The sequence below is a fragment of the Perognathus longimembris genome, chromosome 28 (genome assembly GCF_023159225.1).
Source record: "Perognathus longimembris pacificus isolate PPM17 chromosome 28, ASM2315922v1, whole genome shotgun sequence".
Lineage (NCBI taxonomy): Eukaryota > Metazoa > Chordata > Mammalia > Rodentia > Heteromyidae > Perognathus > Perognathus longimembris.
In genome coordinates, this window is record NC_063188.1 from 3,871,476 (window position 1) to 3,896,857 (window position 25,382).

The 25,382-nt window shown below is 38.3% G+C and overlaps 1 protein-coding gene across 3 annotated transcripts in view; it reads right to left on the minus strand.

Moving 5' to 3' along the window:
• Tmem185a (transmembrane protein 185A) overlaps positions 1 to 25,382 on the minus strand; it is a 37,708-nt gene that overhangs the window by 11,289 nt on the left and 1,037 nt on the right. Inside the window, exons 2-4 of one of the 3 annotated variants that reach the window (XM_048336308.1) lie at positions 8,400 to 8,486; positions 5,990 to 6,166; positions 3,303 to 3,505 (exon numbers count right to left, since the gene is read on the minus strand). In XM_048336308.1, coding sequence (XP_048192265.1) covers positions 3,303 to 3,505; positions 5,990 to 6,107 — 321 coding nt within the window. In that variant the 5' untranslated portion in view covers positions 6,108 to 6,166; positions 8,400 to 8,486. Of the gene's footprint in view, positions 1 to 3,302; positions 3,511 to 5,989; positions 6,167 to 8,399; positions 8,487 to 25,382 lie in introns of all 3 variants that reach the window. The other 2 variants (XM_048336307.1, XM_048336305.1) reach the window with 2 other exon arrangements.

A 25,382-nucleotide genomic window follows, 5' to 3' on the forward strand; every position in this document is an offset into this window, starting at 1 on the left:
AGGCAAAGGAGAGAAGACAGAAGGCGGGAGGGGAAGGGAGTAGAAGACAAGAGAGGAGACCTGTGCTCTCTGGCTTTCTCCTTCCTTTTTATTCCGTCTGGGTACCAGCGTAGATGTCTGGTAACATCTTCATGGACATGGCCTGAGTGTGCTTTCCACTGAGGTCAACAAGGAAAATTAACTCTCATAGGCTTCAAGTTAGGGAAGTGAAAGCAGTGTCAGGAAATGCTTGGCAGTGACCAGAGCTTCAGGGTGGCCAAACACCTGGAGAAACACAGTGGCCTGCTGAACACGGCCCATGGCATGTGTGTCAGTTCGTGGGACGTCCACGGATGAGCGGGGAGACAGCACAACAATCAAGCAAAGGCTGGAAAGTGGCTCACTGCTTTTGCTCTCTTTTATTTTGCAGATGACAGAGAATATACTTGGTGGGGTAACTGTGGCTAAGTTCCTCAGCAAATGCTCACTCAAGGAACAAGAAGTCTTGAATAGAGGCAGAGGAGGCAAATGGCCCTAGAAAGTAGGGAGCTGTTGGTACAGAAGAAGATACTGAGCTGAACTGCACAAGAAGCAACAGCTCAGAGCTGCTAAAACTTGCTTCCATTATACATCCTGGGAAGCCAAGTGAGACTTCTGCTTCCTAATCATGCTTCTCATGAAAAGTTCATACTACCAATATTTTGTAAATAATAAGCAGTATGCCTGCCTATGTGCTGTATTTGTAAAAAAGTAAGATTTTCTTCACTCCAACCTTCAAACGTTTTTCATCTCTTGAGGGCCAGCAAGCTATGGCACTGTTAATACAAGGTCTGGCTGAAGTTGGTGATCATAAACTTAGGACCCAGCCTATGCATCCTGTGAATTTAATCAGCAAAATGTGGTAGCCGCTAGAAGAGAACAGGGCAGAAAGGTAGTTGGACTTGTGAAGGCTTAGGGAACTGCAGAGGGCCAGGAGCACATCCATCGGCAGTTCCCTGACCCAGAAGCCACACCCACATCATGGCTTTCCACCAGGTCCAGAGGAGTAACCCTCCCTCCCCGACCCCATTCACAGTCAAACCTTACCTGGTGTCTGGGTCCTATTCCCTCCAACTCACAGGGCTTTGCTCCACCACTGTTCCTCTCTCTGGGCACCTTCCTTTCTTAACTGCACCCGCGGTCATGGCTCAGTCTCAGCTCCTAAGTCCCTTCCAGTCCAACAGCAAGCATTCTCCTTCCTCTACTCTGCTCTACATGATTTAGAACAAGGCATCAACACTTGCCCCCACTTAGCCACAGGTGATACGGTCCAAGACTCCTAGAGGATGAACTCCCAACCCTTTATGTACTGTGTTTGCCCAGTCCATACCCCCCAGTGATAAAACTGAATTTATAAATTAGGCAAGGGAGAGATAAGCAAAAGAAGTAATAAAATATAACAAGTGTAACAATATACTGAAATAAAAGTGATGTGGATGTAGGCTCTCTCTCCCTCCCCCCTCTCTCTACACATCTCATTGCACTGTACTGTGTATTTTCAGACAGCAGTTGTCCAGGCAACTAAAACCATGGAAAGCAAAACCACAGATAAGGGGGACTATGCTTCTAGTTCTTCCTTTAACCCATTACAACATAGCTTTAGGGTCTCATCTTACATGCGGTAAAACTGCACAGGCTTTGGAATCAAGGGGACTAAGATGGACCTTAGTGAATACATGATGAGCAAATTATGTTTTCTGGAAAAAAGCTGTGCCTAATTCACAAGCCTGGTGAGAATGTTGAAAAAGGTATTGCATGTAAAGTGCCTCTCTACAAAGTAAGAAGACAATAAATATTCCCCACAATTATTTCCATTACCACTATTTCTACTGCTGAAGTTGAATTCATCCGTGTAGCTCCTATTCTTAGGCAAAAGAGCATAGCATATAATAAATACTCAATAAAGATTTACTGCATGAGTAAGTGGCACGGATGTGGAGTCAGATCATGAGATGTGAGATGGTGAGAGTTAGGGTTTTTGTTGTTGTTTTTGTTTGTTTGCTGGTCCTGGGGCTTTAACTCTGGGCCTGAGTGCTGTCCCTGACCTCCCTTTACTCAAGACTACTAATGCCCTATGGTGATAACATAGTGAACAGATTTTATGACTAAGCACCATCCTGTCACATACACTTTACCTCCTCCCAGCATCCCTATCGCCCTGCCTCCCTGGCAAGCACTTTCTCCATCCGGTCATGTATACATTGCTTCTTCCTCCCAGCCAGTTCCTGCTTGCCCCAGGATAATAAGCTTCAGGAAACAGCTTAGTTCCCATGTGCTTGGATTTGAAAAGCTGCAGAAAGAGCCTACTTTTAGGAAATGGCTTGGTTCGGGTGGATGAAGACAATACACCTAGATTTGATGGTGTTGTTTCCTGCTTGCTTGGTTGCAGCTGTAGATAGGACAAAGGGACTTTCCAAAGCCCAAGTGAGGGGTATATTAAGCTGACTTGGTAGGAAGGTGGGCTATCACACTTGGGTAGCCGACACCGAAGTGTGGTTGCCGACAGTCTAATGAAGACTTTCCATTGGCTATATATTCTGTCTGGGTGGTGGCTCCTGGGAATTCCCCGTTTCACTACCCCTTGACCCACAGAGTCACTTCCAGCTTTTTCTGTGATTAATTGGAGATAAGAGTCTCATGGAATTTTCTGTCCAGGCTGGCTTCAAACTGCAATCCTCAGATCCCAGCTTCCTGTGTGAGCCGCCAGTGTTCAACTGAGTTACTTAGTTTTATACATCTATTTGACTAAGTATAATACCTAGTCATTGAATCGAACAATAAGGTACATACTGTTGTGAAGGCACTGGCTTTACACAAAGAAAATTATCCTTGAAAATGTGGCATGGGTGGGTCTCTTTCAATCAACTGAAGGATCTAGGGTGCAATGTCTAAGGTTCCTTGACAAGGAAGAAATTTAGCCTTAGAATTGCTGCATCAACAGATCACTCTCCAGCTTAGCTGCCTGTCCTACACATCTCAGACTTGCTAGCACCAAAAGCCATGTGGGTCTGTTCCTTAAAACTGTTTTACATCTATATTTCTACCCATCCTATTGATTCCTTTTTTTTTTTTCTGGAGAAGCTTGATGGATACAGATGGACTGGAAAGACAGAAGCCTGACAGCCTGGGGAGAAAGTCAAGAAAGAGAACCATCTATTTCTATTGTCATTTGTTTCTTTATATAGCACGACCTAGGGTTAAGATCAATCTGTTCCTTACAAAAGGCAAGAAAATTACATTAAAATCACTGTTTAGAGCATATCCTTAAATACACCAATTCTCACCTCTAGTGACCGGTCATGTCGAAAGCCCCAGACACAAGCAGCAACAGACACAGGGGAAACAAAGAAGAGTGGCATGAAGACTAGAAGCCAGAAATGGCTTCCTCTCTCAATCCTGTCACAGACCAAGACTTCAAACATCAGCAGCAGCAAGTGGATGCCCACAGCAATTAGCATGGCTTTAAACTCCACACATGTTTCTCCTTCTGCTCTGAAAAGTGACAGAAGAAAGAAACACACCTTCAATTCAGAGCTTCTGCTGGAAGCAAGCAATCCACAATAATGTCAACTCCAGTTGGCACTTTAAATTTTACTTGGAAATTTGACAGGAAACAGAAGAAAATCATGTAGAAATATAACTTTAACACTCCATTATCTCTCTCTCTCTCTCTCTCTTTGCGATATTGTCATTTCAATTTAGGGTCCTTTTCTGCTTTAGTTATTTCTTTGGGTAAGGTTTCATGCTTGTGGCCCAGGGCCAGCCTCAAACTGTACTCTTACATAGCTGGAACCACAAACATGCCACCACATCTGGATAACTGGTTGGTTGAGATGGGAGTAATCCTCCCAATCCCTCTCAAAAGTAGGTGGGATTACAGGCACGAACCACCATGCCCAGCCCAACAGCCATGTCATTCAAACATCAAAGAACCAGTCAGTATATAAGAAGAAATAAATGCTACAATGTGTGTATGTATATTCTCAAAAGTAATGGTCACACTTGTTACTTCCCTGACAATATTCATACATACTTTAGCTCATAACAAATATACGTAACTTTGCTCATAACAAATATAAGAACTACTTTCAAGATTATTCAATTGATGGCTTCCGCTGCACTTTGGTGGCTCATGTATATAAATCTATCTACTCTGGGGGCTAAGATCTGAGGATACTGGTTCAAACTCAGCTCAAGCAGAAAAGTTCATGAGACTCTTAGCTCAAATTAACCAGTAGAGAAGGTATGACTCAAGTAGTAGAATGACTACTTTGAGCAAATAAGCCAAGCGAGAATGTGAGGCCATATGTTCAAGCCCAAGTGCTGGCACAAAAAAGGATTGTCTCTACTGTTGAAAACCAAGAAATATCTCTTAAGTCTCTTGATGTTCATATCTCAATAAATGAAATACCATATAAATCACATTTCATGCAATATTGTAATAACATTGGCTTTATGAATAACTATAGGTTATAGTCAAGAAAGCATAGTTACATTGTTACGTGCTATTTTAAAATGCAAAAATATATAATTTTTAAATTTTTTTCTTTATTTCATTAGGACAAATGAAAACCTGCAGATGAAAGAAAAAGAACCAAAGAGCTAATACTGTATACAAACTAAACTAGTTATAATTGTTGTTTAAATACCATCAGGAACTTAATAGATTATCAGCTTAAAATTAAGGCCACAAATCAGAAAATTGCTTTATAACACATTTAAAAATCTATAAAAGGCCTATAATGTTTACTGAAAGTATAGATGAACATTTCTGAAATACCTTATGAGTGGTCAGTATACATGAGCTCAGGAAAGAAGTTATTTCCATAGGACCTCCATAGGATTTCACTAGTTCATATGGCCTTCCTCAATTTAACCAAATACATAATTCCAAACATCTTGAGCCAACAGAGAAGCAGATAAAATAGGTCTGAAATATCAACTGATGGAAACTGAAGTGTTAACTTTTCTTTTCTTTCCTTTTTTAAAGGAACACATGCAAAAATGAAACAAAAGTACTGCTATACAGGCAACCAATCTTTCAGGGGGAAAAAAATCTCAGAATTTAAAAATTCCTCTGTATGAATGGTCCTTACCTACTTAAGTCTCTTTGTGTATGTGTTTTGAAGTCCCTTAGATTCATTAAATAGAAATTTCTATTTTTAATAATGTGCTTACAATTCCTTCCTAAAATGAAAAAATTAAAATATTTTAAAGTTGAGACGGCCTCCAACTTGTACACTCTTCCCATATGAGCAGCTGAATGAACCACCCCTATCCTTTCCACTTGCCTGTGGGCACTGCTTCATTCCTTATCTTTCTGGTAAAGGTTAAGAAAAGCCCAATTTTGCAGTCCTCCACACCCTGCTTTTATGTAGTTTGTTTCTTGGAGAGAGAAAGGAAAGCCACCCATAGTGTTCAGCAACAACACACTGTACCCTCTGCCTTGTTTCCCGAAGGGCTGCCTTCTGTGTCTGCAGTTGGTTCTTAATTTTCCTCATTCTCCAGCCCCACTCCAAGGCACTCATAGCCTTCTGAAGGCCACTCTACCTCCCTGACAGCACTTCCAGTCTTAAAAACCCAGGAGTGAGGAGAGTGGAGCCAAACTGGAACTCCAGTTTTAAAAGTAAAGTGGGGAAAGATCCCTTGGGGTCAAGGCTGGAAGACCACAGAGTAATTTCACAACTCAGCCCAGTGCAGCCTAACAGGTGTGTATTTGGGACATATTGGATCATATGTGGGCATTTGTGTGCTGGCTGACTTCTCAATCACTGCAACTTACGTGGCTTTTAGAAGAAAATACTTACTGATAAAACAATTTTTGAAAAAATTGAATGAGCTCAGTTTTCCTTTACAACACTTCTTGTAAAATCCCAAAGAAAAGAAAATGACTCCGTTTTTCGTGAATGAGAGAAAATGAGATATTATTTCCTCAGGATAGAGCTCAGTGGATTTTAAAAGGTAGTCTTACCGATATTGAGGATTTCGTGCCCAGACTCCAGTTCCCACTGAGGCTCCCACAATGACCATGAGCTTCCACAGCCATATTGGGGCAAAGACAGCCCAGTAACTCCACTGAATGATGCCATCCAGACGAAGGGCCAGCAGCACAGAGAACAGCAGTAAACAGGCGTAGATGAGGAATTTACTAGGAGAAAAAGAAAATTACTCAAGAAGATGCATTTCTACAAACCTATCATACTTAAATATGGAGGGATAAAAGCAATACTTTTCAGCTCATAAAAAGCCACTAATTCATTGGGCACTGGGGGCTCACACCTATGATCCTAGCTACACAGGAGGCTGAGATCTGAGAATCAAAGTTTGATGCCAGCCCAAGCAGAAAACTCCATGAGACTCTTCTGTCCAATTGACCACAGTGTGGCTCAAGTAGTAGAGCATTAGCCTTCAGCAGAAATGTTAAAGGCCAGCACCCTGTCCCCGAGTTCAACTCACAGTACCAGAACACAAAAATATGAAAGGAGGGATTATCACTACAAGTACTACTCATACGTAGAAGTAAAAAATATTATAAACGACTTTATGTTAGGAAATTTTCTGAAAGAAGACACTGTCAAGGTACGTCAGTGGAGAAAGCATTATACATATGGTAAAATTTGCCCTTTTCACTGTACATTCTTGTGAATTTTGACAAATACATATACTTATGTAAATGCTACCAAAAGATACAGATGTAGTAGAGCAGTCCTGCCACTGCAGAAATTCTTTGCTGCTAGACCAGCAAGATAAATGAGAAAAATGCACCTTAACTATTACCTTCACAGCACATACAAAAATTCCTGTGGCATGGATGGGTCAGACTTAAATGCAATACCTCCAGCTATAAATAGTAAACACTACTTGCAACCTAGGCATAGGAAAACATTTCTTAGATGTGATATTAAACTGTACTTCATCAAAATTAAAAACTTTTAGGCTCCAAAATATAAAGTTAAGAAAATGAAAAGTAAAGCTCTAAATCAGGAAAACATATTCCAAAACTATATAAACAAGTACCTGTATCCAGTTTATAAGAACAACTTTGACAATGTAACAACTTAAAAATTAACACTGGGCAACCATTACAAAGAGATACACCATCACAGAAAATATACAAAGGCTTAAAAAACACAAGAAAATATAGGTCAAGGCCAAAGAGGACTGTAACTCTCATATACTGGTAGGAACACAAAAGAGTAGTCACATTCAAAACCATGTCAGCAGTTACTTAGAAAGTTTTAACTCTTTGCCCAGCAATCCCACAACTAGATTTTTACCAATGAAAAAGAGAAATAAAAATATAAAGGCCTATAGCCAAATGTTTAAATCATGAAAACTACTAAAAATAACCCAAATGTATATAACCTAGTGAACCATTAAACTGTGATACAACCATTAGTCAAGCATTAAACTGTTTGTGACACAACTATTTAATGAAATGGTAACCTGCACACAACATGAATGGACCGCAAAGGCACGATGCTAAGTAAAATAACAGAGTGAAAACACAACATATAACTCCATTTTTTTATTTGACATTTTGGAAAAGACAAAACTGTTAGACAGAGAAAACTCCAGTGTAGATACTAGTGGTTATTCTGGGGAAAAATCTGACTACCAAGGAGAATGAGGGACTTATCTGCAGTGCCAAAACTCTTCTATATCTGTACCTTGGGATGGCATTTACATATTTGGGTCTAAGAAAACTCGTAGAACTATACAACAAAAAGGGTATATTTATGTTCCCATTAAATCTAACATATCTACAGATACATCTGCACATATATGTAAAAAATCAGGACCTACTATTTACTGAATGTTTATGGAATGTCAGGCACTAATCTATTCATCATGCATGATCTCACCTATGGCTCAAGGCAACCCTGTGGAATAGGCACTGCAATTATTTCCATTTCGGGAAATAAAAATTCCAAGCCAAGTGCTAGTGGCTCATGCTTATAATCCTAACTACTCAGGAAACTGAGATAGGATGATCATGGCTCAAAGCCAGCCTGGGTAGGAAAGTCCCTAAAATTCTTATCTCCATCAAAGCATCAAAAGGCTGGAAGTGGAGCAGTGGCTCAAGTGGTAGAATACTAATCTTGAGCAAAAAAGCTAAGTCATGAACCCAAGCCCCGAGTTCAAGCCTGAGTATCTGCACAAAACTAAGAACAAAAAGAAAAGAAAAAGAAAAAAATTATATTCCACGAGGAACAGAGGCTTACTTTTTAAAGGCTTGGAATCAACAATCAAGCTAAACATCTATTTACTCCAAAGTCATTTTAATTGAGTACTAGGCTATAATGATTTCACACTGATAAATATGTTTAGAAGAGCATCTATATAAATAAATAAATATACACTGAACACTTCATAGTTACCTCCTCTGGGGAAGATTAACAATGGTCTTTACATGCTTTTGCTTGGCATATCTTAGTTTTCTTCAAGGTCCAAGTAATACTTTTACACTGAAAAATGACATAAGAAGCTTCAATTGGATGAAAGTAAATAGAAGTTGTAGGAGATGGAATGTATAAACTCAGAGGCAAACCTCACATGAGAGTAAATTAAAGGAATATCATCACTGAATGGGTTTCTATATATTATCACTATTTTATTATTAAATGTTATACATGAATGCATAGTATATATTTTATATGTATATAATTATATATGGAATTTGTATCATAGTATTCTCATTCATAAAATTAGGTCACCATTCGTATCTTATAGAAGATTATAAAATAATAGCTATGAAAAGTGGTTTCAATAAAATACTACATTATAGTTTTGAAAAATCCTAGTATCAGGACTCCTTTACACTCTTAGAAATTATTGAGGAAGCCCAAGGAGCTTTATTCATAGTAGTTGTTCATATTGATATTTTTCAGATATCTAAGTAGTTATAAAAATTACTATTTAAAAGTAACATAAGTCAGGTACTAGTGGCTCATGCTTACAATCCTAGCTACCCAGGAGGCTGAGATCTGAGAATCATGGTTCGAAGCCAGCTCAGGCAGGAAATTCCATGAGATTCTTGTCTCCAATTAGCTACTAAAAAACCAGAAGCGGGGCTATGGCTCAGGTGGTAGTGTGTGAGCCTTGAGCAAAAAAGTTCAGGGACAGTGCTCAGGCCCTGAATTCACCACCACACAAAAAGAATAAAAGTAACCTGAGTAAACACATTACACGGCACCTTAAATAAATTTTTATTAAAATTATTTTTCAAAACCAAATATACAATGAAAATCTAGCCTTATAAAGACAAGTGGTAAGAAAAGAACTGAGTATTTAAAATAGCACTTTCAGATAATGGTAGATATTCTCAATAGAATACCATAACTCAACAAAAGGTAGCTTCTTAAAGGTTAATTGCAATGTGAAGTGTGGAACCTTATCAATGATGTTTTTGTACTCTGCTATGTTAAAATCTTTGAGTCCCTTTTATATTCTGAATGACTCCTTTGTTCTTACATGATTGTGTAATGCCATGTAGGTCAACTGGAAAATATTGGTTCACTGGGTCATGAAGATCTATCAAATGATGACACAATTCACTATATAATCCAAAATAATCATACTAGTTATGATTATTACCTAGTTCACCAGCAATGTTTCAAGTACTTGGAAGTTATCAAATTCATAGAAGTAGATACAAGTTAGAAAAATCTGATTTTCGGGGCTGGGAATGTGGCTCAGTGGTAGAGTGCCTGCCTCGTATACATGAAGCCCTGGGTTCTATCCTCAGCACCACGTATATAGAAAAAGCCAGAAGTGGTGCTGTGGCTCAAGTGGCAGAGTGCTAGCCTTGAGCAAAAAGAAGCCAAGGACAGTGCTCAGACCCTGAGTCCACACCCCAGGACTGGCACAAAAAAAGAAAAGAAAAGAAAAATATGATTTTCTCAGAAAAGCTCAAATTGCTTTTCTCCTTCTTTTATTAGCATACATTTTTTTAGCATCCAAGGAAGGCCTCTGTATCCCCAAACTCACCTCCTCAATCACTCTCACTACTCACCTTCTAGAACAAGTTTAGCAGATGTCACTGCTCTATTTTCATATGTGCAAATAAATTCCTTTGGCCATACTCATCCTCATTCACTCTCTATTCACTTATCCCCTCCCACTGCTACCTGCCTCCCCTACAGAGCTCATTTTACTTTCCTCTCATTTATGTTTTTTAGTGTGTCCTAATTGTACCAAGAGTTTTTGCCATGATTTTTCAGAGGTGCATATGCTATGTTAATTAGAATACTGTCTACTGCTTTCTTTTCCACAGCCCTACAATCCCCTATCAATCATGCACTTTAAGACTGCTTATGTCATCTTCATACACAGTTATGTATTTCAAACTTATTCACTCTATCTTTTCCCCATATCTTTCTTCTCCATATCCCCTTGCAGAGTTCCACAGTTAGAATTATTTTCTACATATGTGTACATATTTTGATATTACATACATAGTCATATGTGTATGTCCATGAATATGCCTTTGGCTCCGATATCCACAAAAGAGAGCAAACACATCATGTTAGCTTTTTGAGTTAGGCTTTTTTTTGCCAGTCCTGGAGCTTGAACTCTGGGCCTGAGCACTGTTCCTGAGATCCTTTTTCTCAAGGCTAGCACTCTACCACTTGAGCCACAGTGCTACTTCCACATTTTTCTATTGATGTGTTATTGAGGAATCGAACCCATGGCTTCATGCATGCTAGGCAAGTACTCTACCACTAAGCCACATTCCTAGCCCAAGTTTGCCTCAGCTTTTACATAATAATTTCTAATTCCATAATCCTTCTGCACAAGACATAATATATTTTTGTTTCTTTGTAATACTCTAACATATATATATACATATACATATGTACATACATACATACATGCATACTATGTTTTCTTTACATACTCATTTGTTGTTAGGCAACTCAGCTGATTCTACTATTGTGCTACTGTGAACAGTGCTGTAATAAACATGGCTATGCAGCTATCTTCCTTGCATATTGCTTTACACTCCATTGATTTGCACTCAATAATAATATGACAGGGGTATAAGGTAGGTCAATTTTAGTAGGATACAAAATCAACATACAAAAATTGGCAGATTTTTGTAACAATGAATAGTCGGAGAAAGAAATAGGAAAAACCACCCCATTCATCATAGCCTTAAAATGGACTCAGTGCATTACCCATTAAAGTCCAAATGTTATTCTTCACAGAAATAGAAAAATTGATCCAAAAATTCATATAGTAGAATGAAAGACTCAATCATAAGTAAAAACAGCAACACAGGAGTGAAGGTATCACAATAATGGACTTCAAATTACACTATAGAGACACAGTTTAAAGAAAGCATAGTAATGACATGAAAACAGGCACAAAGACCAATATAACAGAGTTGAAAACTCAAACATAACTCTACATAGCCACGACCATCTAATTTTTACAAAGAAGCCAAAAATATACACGGGAGAAAAGAGCCTCTTCAACAAATGATGTCAGGAAAAGTAGATGGAAGGAGAATGAAACTTGACCTCTATCTTCACCCTGTCCAAAAACTGAATAGTTTTCCTTCAATGAGCAGGCTCAGTTCTGCCATTTTCAAAAGAAAATCCTAACAGAAATAACTACACATTTGTCAGCTAGTTGTCCTTCAAATAAAAATAGTACTTCATGAAAACAGCAGCTTGAAACTGAGGTGCAGAAGTGTTTTTCCTTGACTCAAAACTTCCCACATAGCTATACAGCAGACTTCCTATTAATGCCATTCTGTCACATGGGATATTAAAATGAAATAAGAGTAGTGTTTATTTTCTGTTTTGGAAGCAGGCATTTAGTTTAACTGTGTGTTTGATGATCTATCCCATGATAACTACTGTAGTTGGCTGCACTGTTCTAACTCTTGTGCAGTTATCTACTGTTTGACCCACCACTAATTTTGCACTACCACTGCCAATTGTTAACACAGAGAAAACAACAAAGGAAATTATAGTATTATAATGAAAACAAATTTGACCTTACAGATCACTAGAAAGGGTCCCAAGGTCCTCCGGGGGTCTATGGAGAAGTCTGGGTCCATTCAAAGACAGACTTTTACAAGATGTTACGAAGAATAAGATGGCTAACACTGAAGGATGTCAAGGTAAGAATGACTTCATTCTTTAGATTTTGGAGAAGAAAAGGACTTATGGAGGAGGAGATCCAAAAACTAAGAAATAGATTTTTTTGTGCTTCTTTGCTTTATTTATTTTTTAAAATTTTATTGTCAAATTGATGTACAGAGAGGTTACAGTTTCATACGTTAGCCCTTGGATATATTTCTTGTACTGTTTGTTATAAAAGACAGTACAGAGGCTAGACAATTTTGTTTTCACTTCTTAAACCACAAGAGGTGTCCCAAAATTGAGAAAATCAGAACCACTTTGTCAAACAAAACCTATGGTTATACATATCATTAGAGCAAAGCCCTTGAAAACAATTTTTTTTTTTTTTTTGGCCAGTCCTGGGCCTTGGACTCAGGGCCTGAGCACTGTCCCTGGCTTCTTCCCGCTCAAGGCTAGCACTCTGCCACTTGAGCCACAGCGCCGCTTCTGGCCGTTTTTTTTCTTCTGTATATGTGGTGCTGGGGAATCGAACCTAGGGCCTCGTGTATCCGAGGCAGGCACTCTTGCCACTAGGCTATATCCCCAGCCCCCCTTGAAAACAATTTTTAAAGAAATCAATGCATTGAAAAATTAATAGATACAAGGATAATGATAGATATGACACTTAGATAATATGCAGAAGTAAAACGTTTTCTAAAAGAGTTCTATAACAAAAAATAAATGGGAGGATAAACATTGTGAGCTAAATTCATTATCTTCTGTAAAACAGTTTTCTTAATAAGAGGAGAATTAATAAAAATACAAATACCAAAATATTTGAAATATTAGAAAAGTTATTATCTCGAGGTTTTTCACATAATTTCAAGGGAAACTAACAGTTTTATGTGCACTCCATGAAAAAAAAAAAGAAACAAGAAGAATCTGGAAGAAGACAAATAATGATATAAAGTGGAATTTGTGAGTCACTTACTGGAGTTAGAAGAACATAAATGGGTTGCATGGCCTTGGTGTTTATTTCCTGTACAAAGCTACTATAAAAGCCAAGGGTGCAAGTTTCTTCACTTAGGAGGTCAGACATTCACTTATGGTTCTCTAATTTGAAGGTGTCAGCAAGGCTGCTGCATTCCTTTTGGAAGCTTTAAAAGAGTGTTTTCTTGCCTTTTCTAGCTAAGATAGGCTGCCACATTCTTGTAGTTTTTCACTTTTGATTTTATTTTACTTATTTATTGTAAAGGCGATGAACATGGGGCTGACAGTTACATAAGTAAGGTAATGCGTACATTTCTTCTTAAACACTGTTTCTCCTTTGCTCTTTTTCTCAGGCTTACCACTCTCCACTTCCCTCAACTTCCTGCTGTTTCTGTGATTCCCTTTCCCTTCCACAGATCAGATGAGCTTAGAATACAAGACATATGGTACAGAAAAAATGAAAACAGAAAGAAAAAATAGAAGTAACTGCATATGGGACATAAAAAGAACCCATTGTTTCCAATTCTTGGAGTTCATTTTGATACACTTCATTATGTATAGTCCTATGCGTCACATTCTTTAGCAGCCCTTTCTTCCACCTTCAAAGTCAGCACTGGAGAGAATTCAGTCCTCATCCAGAAACACTGACCTTTTCTGTCTCCCTCTACATTTAAGGACTCTGATTATACAGGGCTATCCGAATTAGAAAACTTAACTCTATCAGCTACCATAATTCCCTTTGCCACAAAATGAAGCATATCACCACATTCTAAGAAATAGGACATAGTATATTTGGGAAGGCCAATTATTCTGCTTACTGCCATTCTATAAAAAAGGGGGGTGGGGGGAGAAACGTCACTCAGGAACCTAGTTGTTCACACCTGTAATCCTGGCTACTCAGGAGGCTGAGATTTGAGGAGTGTGGTTTGAAACCACCAGCAGCAGGAAAGCCTGTGACTTTTCTCCAAATAACTACTCAAAAGAGCCAGAAGTAGAACTATAATTCAAGTGGTAGAGTGCCAGCTTTCAGCAAAAAAAAAAAAAAGCTAAGGGACAGGACCCAGGACCAGGACACACACACACACGTACGTGTCAAATGTCACTTACTGGATTAAAAAACAAAGTTTAAACTTGTCCTCAAGTGTCACACTTGGATTCAATATCAAAGACCAAAACGACTACGAGAAAATCTGAGATGGCACACCTAGACAGGGATAAGAGAAGCAGTCTAACACAGAAGTAATTTGGTAAGTTATATTTTAAAGGAAAATTATTTAAATACTCAAAAAAAAACTAATAAGAAAGGCATAAGTGATGAAAATTGAGCCACATGACCACAGAACACAGAATTAACCTGAAAGTTTTAAAAGCATATACAAAAAGCCAGGCACCTATGGCTCACATGTGTAATCCTAGATACTCAGGGAGCTGAGATCTGAACATCCCAGTTCAAAGCCAGCCCAGGCAGAAAAATCTATGAGATGCTTATCTCCAATTAAGCACCAAAAAAAGTCAGAAGTGGAGCGACAGCTCATGTGGTAGAGCACTAGCCTTGAGCAAAAAAGCTCAGGGACAGTACCCAAGCCCTGAGTTCAAGCTCCTGGGCCAGCACACACAAAAAGAGAATAACAGAAGGGATATACATATGTGTAAGACAAATTGTACTCACAAAAGAAAAGCAAGCAGACAAGAGGCAGATCTCATCAAAGCAAAGAAGTAAATATCCTATTAGCACTTATTGTAGAGCTGAGAGGATTACACTTAATGTTAGTTTCCTTTCTCCAATAATGATTAAGTCTAAAACATAATGCTATTGAAGAATATTTAAAACACAAATAAGATATTAAAAATCTCATTGGCTGCTGCCAAAGCAACAAACAGAGAAAAATGTAGCCATTTCAAAAGTTTAAATAGAGCAAAAACTGAAGGAAAAAATGCAAAAAAAAAAAACAAAACCCTAATGAACAGTGTTTCTAAGAAATTTAGGGACTAAGCATACAGTCAAAGCGGGGAAATAAAGAACTAAAAGTAGAAATACATATAAAATTATATTGTAACCCCCTTTATGTATATGAATGGAGAAATCAGGAGAACTGTTGTTCTATGTTAGCCTGGGCAAAATCTTAGTGAGCCCTTAATCTCAATGAACAAGCTGGATATGGTGGTAGAACCCTAAAATCCCAGCTAGGTAAGAAAATTACTTGTTCAAGGCTGACCCTGGGTAAAAATTAAAGACCTTATCTGAAAAACACTAAAAGCAAAAGGGACTAGGGCTTGGCTCAAGTAAACACAAACTCTTAAACTCAAATGGCAATACTACCAAAAGTAAGAAAAAAGAAACACAGAACAGTTCGTAAGGAAAACTTACTGTTTCTTAAAAAAATAGTAGAAAATTGACCAAATAAAACATATTCATAACAAAGGAAATTTAAAGTACATAATGCACATATATTTTTAATTGGGGGAAAAGAAATTTTATCTCAATTATATTAATATATTTCAGAGCCAAATTCTTTTTTTAATTTTTATTTATTTTGAGGGGGGGGAGCCAAGTTCTTATTTGACTGAATAGCAAATAAGAAATATAAAGCCTGACTGGCAAGAGAATGATGCTGTTAACAGAGCGACTAGAAAGCTTGTTTTGTTTTAAAAGTCATGGTCAGAGCCTAAACTTTCCTTAATTGTCTACAAACTACAGTTTCAAATTATGGTGCTTTAGCATTAACTATTACTTGTAAAATTTTGTGTTTTTTTCCAACTATATCTGTCTCTGTCGCTTTCTTGTTGCTATAACAATATACCCTAGACTGGGTTTATTTGGCTCCCAGTTCTGGAGGCTGGGAGGTGTAGACGCATTGCACGGCACCTGGGTGAGCTCAGCATTGGGTGACGACCTACCTGCTGCTGCAGCAAACCTGGTGGAGGGCATCACATGGGGAGACAGGGCAAGCCAGCTTGGCTCTCCCTGCCTTTTCTTATAAGAACACGGAGGCCATCATGGGGCTCCACCCACGTGACCTCCTCCAGTCCTAGTGACTCCCCAAAGGAAGTAGTGCAACCTTGGGCTCCACTTCCAGATATCATCGACACACTGAGTACATTCAAATCATAGAATTCTTCTCTTACCCCCTCTCCAAATCAACGTACCTCACATAATGCAAATTACATGCTTTCTGCCCTAATGGCCCCCGAAGTCTTAAGTTATCTCAGTATCAACTCAAAAGTTCAAGGTCTTCCGTAAATCAGACATGGGTGAAACTAAGGCTTGATTCACCTTGAAGAAGATACCTACCAGCCTGTAAATCTAAACAAGTTACCCGTTTTCAAAGTATGATGGTTCACACAAGAATAGCCCAGCCATTTGAAAGGGTGAAAATTAAAATGAGGTACAAAACCCAATGAAACAGACATTAAGCCCCAAGACTCCAGAATCATCCTTCAAACCATATATTGCCTCCTAGAAATGCTGGTATGGCTATTGTAAGACTTTAGAAAGCCCCAACTTTATGAATTTTCTGAGCTTAGTCCACTCAGCAATTCCAGGGCAGCCTCCCAGGCCTTTAGTTCTCTCAAGCTGAAGTGGAATTCTGGTGACCTTACATTTCTGGGGGTCCTGGCAGTGGTCCTGCTCCAATGGCTTGACTAGGAATGCCCTCTGAGGAGGTCTACTTCCAACCCTGCATTTCCATTCCACTGCTTTAGTGGAGGTCTCAGCGGCAGTTGGGCTTCTGTGGCAGGTTCTGTCTGGGCCTATATGCAATCCGATCCATACCTTAAAATCTGGGTGGACAAAACCATACCCTTTCAACTTCTGCAAGCTGAGGGCTCACAAAACTAGTACTACATGGATGTTATCCAGATTTAAGGTTTGTGGCCTTAACAAGTACCCTAGTTGGAATGTCAAAGAGTACGATTCCAGAATTGGAGGAACAGAGACTCAGGTGGTCCTAGGCCTGTGGCCAGTGCTTCAGACTTGACCCCTAAAACCATTCTGTCCTCTTACACTTGTGGAACTGAACTGGGAAAAGAAACCTTAATGATCTCTAAAATGTCATTGGAGTCTTTCTCCCATTGTGTCCATGAGCCACCCAATCCAAAACTGGTCTACTTAGCTAAAACAGTCATCTGTCCACTTTCTTGGTTTCCTCTCCAGGAAATGCTCTTTCATTCTCTATGGCACTGTTACAGAGAATTTCACAACTATAACCAGTTACTTTTAATTATAAATTGGCTCTAAGTCACCTTTTTGCTCTCTCTATTCACTTTAAGCATTTACAAATGTTCATGTACTAACCTAAATGCTTTGTTGCTTAGAAATTACTTCCACTAAGCCAGCTGCTGGCAGCTCAAGCCTGTACTGTAATCCTAGCTACTGAGAAGTCTGAGATGTAAGGATCATTATGCAAAGCAAGCCTGGACAGGAAAGTCCTCGAGACTCTTATCTTCAATCAACTAGCAAAAAAGCTGAAGGTGGAGCTCATGTGATAGAGCACTAGCCTTGAGTATAAAAGCTCAGTGATAGGGCCCAGGCCCTGAGTTCAAGCATACAAAGAAATTACTTTCCCTGGATTAGCATTATTTATTATTCTTAAATTCTGCATTCTACTAACTCCTAGGTAATGGGTACAATGCAGGCAAGTTCTTTACAATTTTGTAATAAGCATGGTCTTCTTATTTCAGGCTTCAATATCTGTTCCTCAGTTCCATTTAAGACTTAATCGGGTTTTGAAAGGTTTTCAGTGTACATAGGTCTATCAATATCCTGGTCATGACCACTAAGGTAATGTGTAATATATCCCAGACTTTCCCTACTCTTCTCCTGAGCATTGACCAGAATTGTCCTTAATACCATTCTCAGCAATACAGAATTTCTCTAGTATTTGATTCAAAACTGTTCTAGCTTATAGACATTACTTAGTTCCAAAACCACTACCAGATTTTTAGGTATTTGTACAACACAAATTTTCAGTTGCCAAAACTTCCATATAGTATAACTTACCTAAGACTACATAATTTATATATTAGAGAAACTGATTTCTTATCATTTTAGATACTAGTCCAAATTATCTTGTACTTTCAAGACCATGGAACTAGGCTTCTTGCTGCATCATAACATAGAAGAGGGCATTACAAAGCAAGACAGGATAAGTATGCTTGCTTGGATCTCACCTCTTATAAAATCATTAATGCCATGATGAGTTATGCTATCCTCATAATCCTATCTAATCCTAATTACCTCTCAATGGCTCCACCTTCAAATACGAATTTTTGGATAAGATATCCAACACATGAGGAAACAAACTAGCAATATCTTTAACATAGACTTACCTCTGAATCAGTAATGTCAGTACATTATTACTGAGTAGTATAACATGGGCTAGACCTCATGTCCTCTCTGAAAATTATATACAGTTTTCTACTTAGGCTCAAATTCTTTCTGCTAAATTTGATGGGGAGAAGAAGGAAGAGAGGGAATGTAGTAAAAAGATTACCTAAGTGTAAAAGGTCTAATATCTATTTTGTGCAAATCGAAAAATTGCAGCTGAAAGTTTGGTGCCAGTGGCTCATGCTTGTAATTCTAGCTACTCAGGTGGCTGAGATAGAGGATCAAAGTTTGAAGCCATCCCCAGCAGGAAAGTCCATGAGATTCTTATCTCCAATTAACCACCAAAAAAGCCAGAAGCAGAGCTGTGGCTAAAGTGGTAGAGCTCTATCCTTGAGCACAAAAAGCTCAAGAACAGCACTCAGGCCCTGAGTTCAAGCCCCAGTACCAGCCTAAATTTTAACAGCAGTACAGATAAATCCTCAGAGGTCTTATCTCCAAAGAATTGGCAAGATGCTGGAAGTAGAGACATTGGCTTAAGTGGTCAAGTGCCAGTCATCATAAAAATTAAAAAAAATAAAAGCCAAGCAAGGGTAACAGTCCATGAGTTCAAGCCCCAATACCAGAAAAAAATGTAAAATGCAGCTGAACTCTTAGGCTCATCTGGTATCTCTACTGGAAGCTTCTGGCTTAACTGGAGCCTGTACAAATGCACAGACACTCACAGATACACACAGACACACACACACACACACACACACACATTCATGGCTTGAGGCAATGGCTCCAACTGGCATAGTACTACTCATATTCTCATAAACTGTTAAAAACAGACTGTACTTCTTATCTTGTTAAGCAAATGTATAATCTTGTAGTAGAAATTTGAACTGTCTTAATTTATTAAAACAAAAAAGTTTAAGGACACCTAACTAGTAGCTATCTTTTAAAAGTATAAAATAAAATATTTAAAACCACAAAATCCAAATGAAACCAAATCACTCTTAAGAAAAACTAGAAAGAGCCCACAGTACTGGGTAGATGCATGTGTAAGTTCCTTATCGGCCATTTCTCACACTGTGGTTTTAGGTGAATTATTTCCTCTAAGTCTATTTCCTCATTTCTCATGTATTGGTTCATTAGGAAAATGGTGTGTGAAAGCATGGGTGAACGATACAATGTATCTATTATACGATTTAACTATTATAGTTCTAGTAGTATTAGGATATAGGAAATTTTCACATTGTCATAGCAATCTCATTTAGTAATCATGTTTCTCACTAGCAGTTCACAACAAAGGATGGAGTAATTACCAGCTATAAAGCATCTATCTCCTGAGGTAGAATCACAGCTTTTATTTGAGATTCTAGTCAGCATATACAAATATGATCCTGAACCAGATAAAGCAGTTAGAAATCTCTAGCTTCAATGTAAGTAAGGTTACCTCCCAAAGTCTTAGGAAATGCAAGGACTTTGTAGAGGTACATGACTCAATTTGAGTTTGTAGGAAACATTTACTCATTCAACACATTTACTCAGGGACTGGCCCTCGAAGAACAGCCAAGGAAAAAATATATACAGCTACCAAAGTAGTAAAAATGCTAATTTCAAAAGCATAAGTTTTACATTTGTACTGCTTTAAGTGGCCCCTTTGGGAGGCAGTGAACTAAATTCCAATATGCAATGGCTTAACCCATCTTTGGATCATTCCTCATAGAAGTGCCTGCAGTCTATTATTTTGAATATCCGAAATGGTGCCAAGCCTTCACCAAGAGTGGATTTCAGTTCTATAAACTGCCAAAAGTCAACTAGAGCCAAGTGTAGTGAATAAGATACATGATTAAATCAGGTGGCACTCTTTTGATTCAAAATAGTGTGTGATTATAATGTAATGAGGCAGATTTTCTTATATGAGTTGTAAAACTGATTTGAAAGGGAATTTCAGATGAGTAACAAGGAATATAAGCAATAAAATAGGTGTGTGTATGTATACACATCAACATAGTATACTATGTCATATAAACATACTATACATGTGTGTATATGTGGATGCGTGTACATAAATATATTTGTATATTACATATATTTATACACATTATATATTTGAGGAACTTAGAATATTATAAAATATTTTTCTTTAAGTAAGTTCTCTGAGTGACATTCATCATTTGGATACACAACCTCAAATGTAAGTAAGGTCTGTTTTATTAATGACTTACAACTCATAAATAGAATGTTCCCTAGTACCCTGCACTTACTCTGCTATGGGGAGAAAAGGCTGTCACTAAATGGGAGAGAGAGCCTTGATTGGGCTGATGGAACCCAGATTTCGAACCCAGATTTCAGAATACTGATCTGAATTAAAATCCTGACTTGGTTCCTTACTGCCTATGTGAATTTAGGGAAATCATAAGTTCTGTAAAATTCTCTAAAAATGAGGTTGATATTGTAGTTTTAAAAAGACACAATGATGCTGGGCACCAGTAACTCATGCCTGTAATCCTAGGTACTCAAGAGGCAGAGATCCGAGGAACAGAATTTGAAGTTAGCATGCATAAGAAAGTCCATGAGGCACCTATCTCTAATGAACTACCCAAAAACCTGGAAATGGAGCTGGGGGTGAAATGCTAGGCATGAAAAGGCTCAAGGACAGTGCCCAAGACTTGAAGTAAAGCCCCAGAACCAACGCACACAAAAAGAGTAGAGGCAATGCATACAAAGTTGATATATTATGTCTGGCACAAGGTAGTTCCTCATTGAGTCATACCTATTATTAATAACTATCAACCAGTAATACTAAGATAATTTTCTAACTACAGGTGGCTTAATATGGCAGAAGAGAAAAGCCATCGTTTCAGTAATGAGTAGTTTGTTAACAGAACTGACAATACGTTCATGCTGACCAAGAATTAATCATCAAAAGTTTCTTCCATTAGGCTTGAACATTGAAAAGGGGCTACATCCTTTTATTTTTGTACTTAGAACACCAAGAGTACCTCTTGCCACATGGCAAGAACCTGGGAGCTGTTCCATGAATGATGCTTTCAAGATATTTTACAAAGCACAAAGGCCAGGTAAGCTGCCTTTTGTACACAGCAAACACATTCATTTTTGCTGATTTCAAATAAAAGAAGATAATTTATAAAGTCCACAGAATGGTTTCAGAAGATGCAGCATACACATATTGACAAATATCAGTCACTGGTTGCTCACACTTATAATCCTAACTGTTCAGGAGGCTGAGATCTGAGGATCGAGGTTTGAAGCTAGTCTGGGCAGAAAAGTCTGAGAGAATTTCTTTCCAGTGAACCAGCAAAAACAAAAAAGGAAGAAAAAGTGGAATTAGAGGTGTGATTCAAGTGGTAGAATGCCAGTTGTGAGCAAGCCGAGTAAGACGATGAGGTCCTGAGTTCAAGCCCTGGTGCTGGCACACACAACACAGAAGTTTCAAAGACACTCACCTTATCAATCCTCCATAGTCACTCATGTTTTATTATGAACCCCCAAGGCATTTATTAGCCTTTTCCTAGTTTAGCATATCTGAGAAATGTACCACACTCCCATCAGGAGCCCAGTAAAGATCACTCAGAATGATTAGCAAAGCTCTCACAGCCTTCCAGTGCTGCCTGGCTAGGAGAGCTAAAAGACTTTTGGTCCTTAGTTGTTCACAATTCCAGGAGCGTGGTAGAAAATAAAGATCTTGGGCTAAAGACTTAAAGAGAGACTTCTCTGAAGAAGAAAGAATGGCTAATACACTTATGAAGAAATGTTCAATATCTGGCCATAAAAGAAATGCAAATCAAAATAACATTGATATTCCACCTTACTCTAGTTAGAATGGACAAGAAAACTAGTAATAACAGATGCTGGCTGGGATGTGGCCACAAGGGAATGCTACTTCATTGCTGGTGGGAATGTAAATTTGTTCAGCCACTCAGGAAAGCAGTATGGAGGTTCTTCAAAAGACTAAATATAGAGCTTCTCTATGACCCAGCAATCCTTGGCATTTATGCAAATGACCACAAACAAGACCATACTAATACTACCGCACAACCATGTTCATTGTAGAATTGTTTACCATATCTAAGCTATGAAGCCAACCCAGATGTCTGTGAGTAGATGAATGGATCAAGAAAATATGATATATATATATATGCATACACAATGGAATTATATGCTTCCATCAGAAAGAATGACATTGCCTCATTCATAAGGAAATAGAGTTGGAAAAAATGATATTAAGCGAAGCAAGTCAGACTCAAAGAAACACAAGCTACATGGTTTACCCTCATTGTAATAACCAAAATATGTCTATGATATTCTTAGCAGAGGATTACAATAGCTCAATAGCATATGACCATATAAAATGAAGCTTACCAAAATGAGCTTCAAGAAATGGAAACAAGAGGTTTTTATAATGTACTGTTTGTAGTTATTTCTTTTTCTTCTCTTTTTTCCCCCTTTGATTTATGCCCCATTGTCACTGTTTTTTATTTCGGTGCCCCCTGTTTTGTATTTCACTTCATTTGATTTGGGGAAGGAAAGGGGAATCACAGAAATGGTAGGACAAAGGGTGAACCAGTGCAACAGGGATACTCACTAGATACTCTGTCGGAAATGAAAGTTACAACTTGGGGGGAGGGGAGTCAGGGGGAGGAAAGCGGGAGAAAATGAGGGAGGGGGTAACACTTCAAAAAGAAATGTACTCATTATCTTACTTATATAACTGCAACCCCTCTGTATATCATCTTTACAATAAAAAAGAAACAAAGCAAATCTAAGATCTTGTGATGTTGTCCAGAGTGCCTGTTGAAATCCACTTACTCCTAGACCTCTACCTCCCAGGAATGTCCAGGAATCAGATCTATTAGTCTAGTCTACGAACAGAGTTAATAAGCTGTTAAGGAAGCCTCAGATATTCAAGAAAGAACTTCTTGGTGGGTCCAGAATATCAGTCAGTACGTGTTAACATCTGTAACTAAAAAGCAGGTAGAAAAGAGTTGATAATCAACCAATTATATTGCCAGAGATGGAAACAGGTAGAGGATAAGCTGGGAGCCCTGCACAAGTGTTAATCCAAAAAATGGCATAGTTAAAAATACCTTTGTAGATGGCTCCTTTGATCTGGTCTTGTATCACCTTCCTGTGGTTGTACCTACACTATCTCTGTAATCTTATCTGAGTATATTGGAAACTGTATATACTGGTATTGGAAGTAGGAAATTGAAAGGGAATACCAAATTTGAGAGACACAGGGTAAATAAAGACAAACAACTACAAAAGCAATACTTGCAAAACTGTTTGGTGTAAGTGAACTGAACACCTGGGGGGGGGGGAAGGGAAAGGGGGAGGAGGAAGGGGGGTATGAGGGACAAGGTAACAAACTGTACAAGAAATGTATCCAATGCCTAACGTATGAAACTGTAACCTCTCTGTACATCAGTTTTATAATAAAAATTAAAAAAAATACCTTTAAACATTTTAGGTAGAGATGCATTTTAACCAGGTATAAATCAGATACAGATAAGTATGTTGGTAATTCTTTTTTTATATTCAAATTTTTATTATCAAACTGATGTACAGAGAGGTTACAGTTTCATACGTAGGCATTGGGTACATTTCTTGTACTGTTTGTTACCTCCTCCCTCATACCCCCTTCCCTCCCTGTTGGTAATTCTTATAAATATGTTCCTCACAGTCTTTCATTGTAATGTTCATATACTGGTACTTGGGGAAAAACAAGTGTAAAGGAAAAAATGGTTAAAGGTTTTAACAGTGCAGTACTATTTTTGTGTCACAAGTCTGTTTGGCTGATAGATTTATTTGATTCATCATCTGGCAAACAAGTTTGGGAAGTTTCTGTTTGTAAATCATTTGCAGTCAATCATTAATTGAGTCTCCCTGGACTAGGGAGGAATTACACTTATTCTACAGATTAAACAGACAGATAAGAGGGTTACCCAGGGACACAAAACAAATTCAGCTTTTACATTTCTTTCTCATTACCCTCTCTGCAAACAGTGACGACACACAAGGCATGTCCAGCTCCAGCTGTTCCCCTAGAAACCAAGCTTAACTCCAACAAGCAGAAGGGAAAAGCAATACAGTTAGTTCTCTGGTATGTACCCTAAATAAATTCCTCTCTGCCAGAGTACCTTCAATGCCAACAATCATAATCACTGCTCAGGGACAGGAGTTGTTACACAATATTAGAATATGAACTCAAAGTAATAAGAGTACCTTGGAAGTCACAATAGTTCATAGCTTAAAATGTCCCCTGACATTGATAAGAGTGCTCAAAAATTTTCATGTTGAATTGAAACTCCTTTGTACAACAGTTAAGGATAAAAAAATTAAAAAGTCATCATCCCTAAGGAGAGTACACCGTGAACACACGTACATTTGTCCAAAGAGTCCCTTGTATCTGTAACAAGCAGCCAAGATATGTTCTCACAGTTCAGTACTGCACTATTTGGCAAATGATGTATTTAAAGGCCCTTCATTACTCACACGGTGGGAATGTCCAGTATCTGAAGTACCTAGTATAGGACTTAGAACACAAACGGCTTATTGGTTGTATGGCTTCCTAGTTGGAAATAAAGGAGACAGCCTCTACCGTGAGTACAGGTTATAAGAGCTGTATTAGACTAATTCATTATATTACAGATGGGCCAAAGGGCAGACAATCATTTGGTTCCATATAGCATGATGTACAATGCAGGTAGGTTGGCTCAGTTTATTTTTACTGGTATTTGGGAAACTGCCTACTATGTACCGGACCAGGTACACAGTACATTTCTGTTGAAAGGGAGAAGAGAGGAGGTGGTTTCTACTTCAGAGGGCTCACAGCGTGGGAAAGGAAGGAGTTTTAGAAGAGTTAGGAAGTGCAAGGATATAGATTTAATTCCTTCGCTAGAGTTTTCTCCTTACTGTCGACTGGATGTTTCCTATCTGGGCAATAAGGACAGCAGTATCTACTT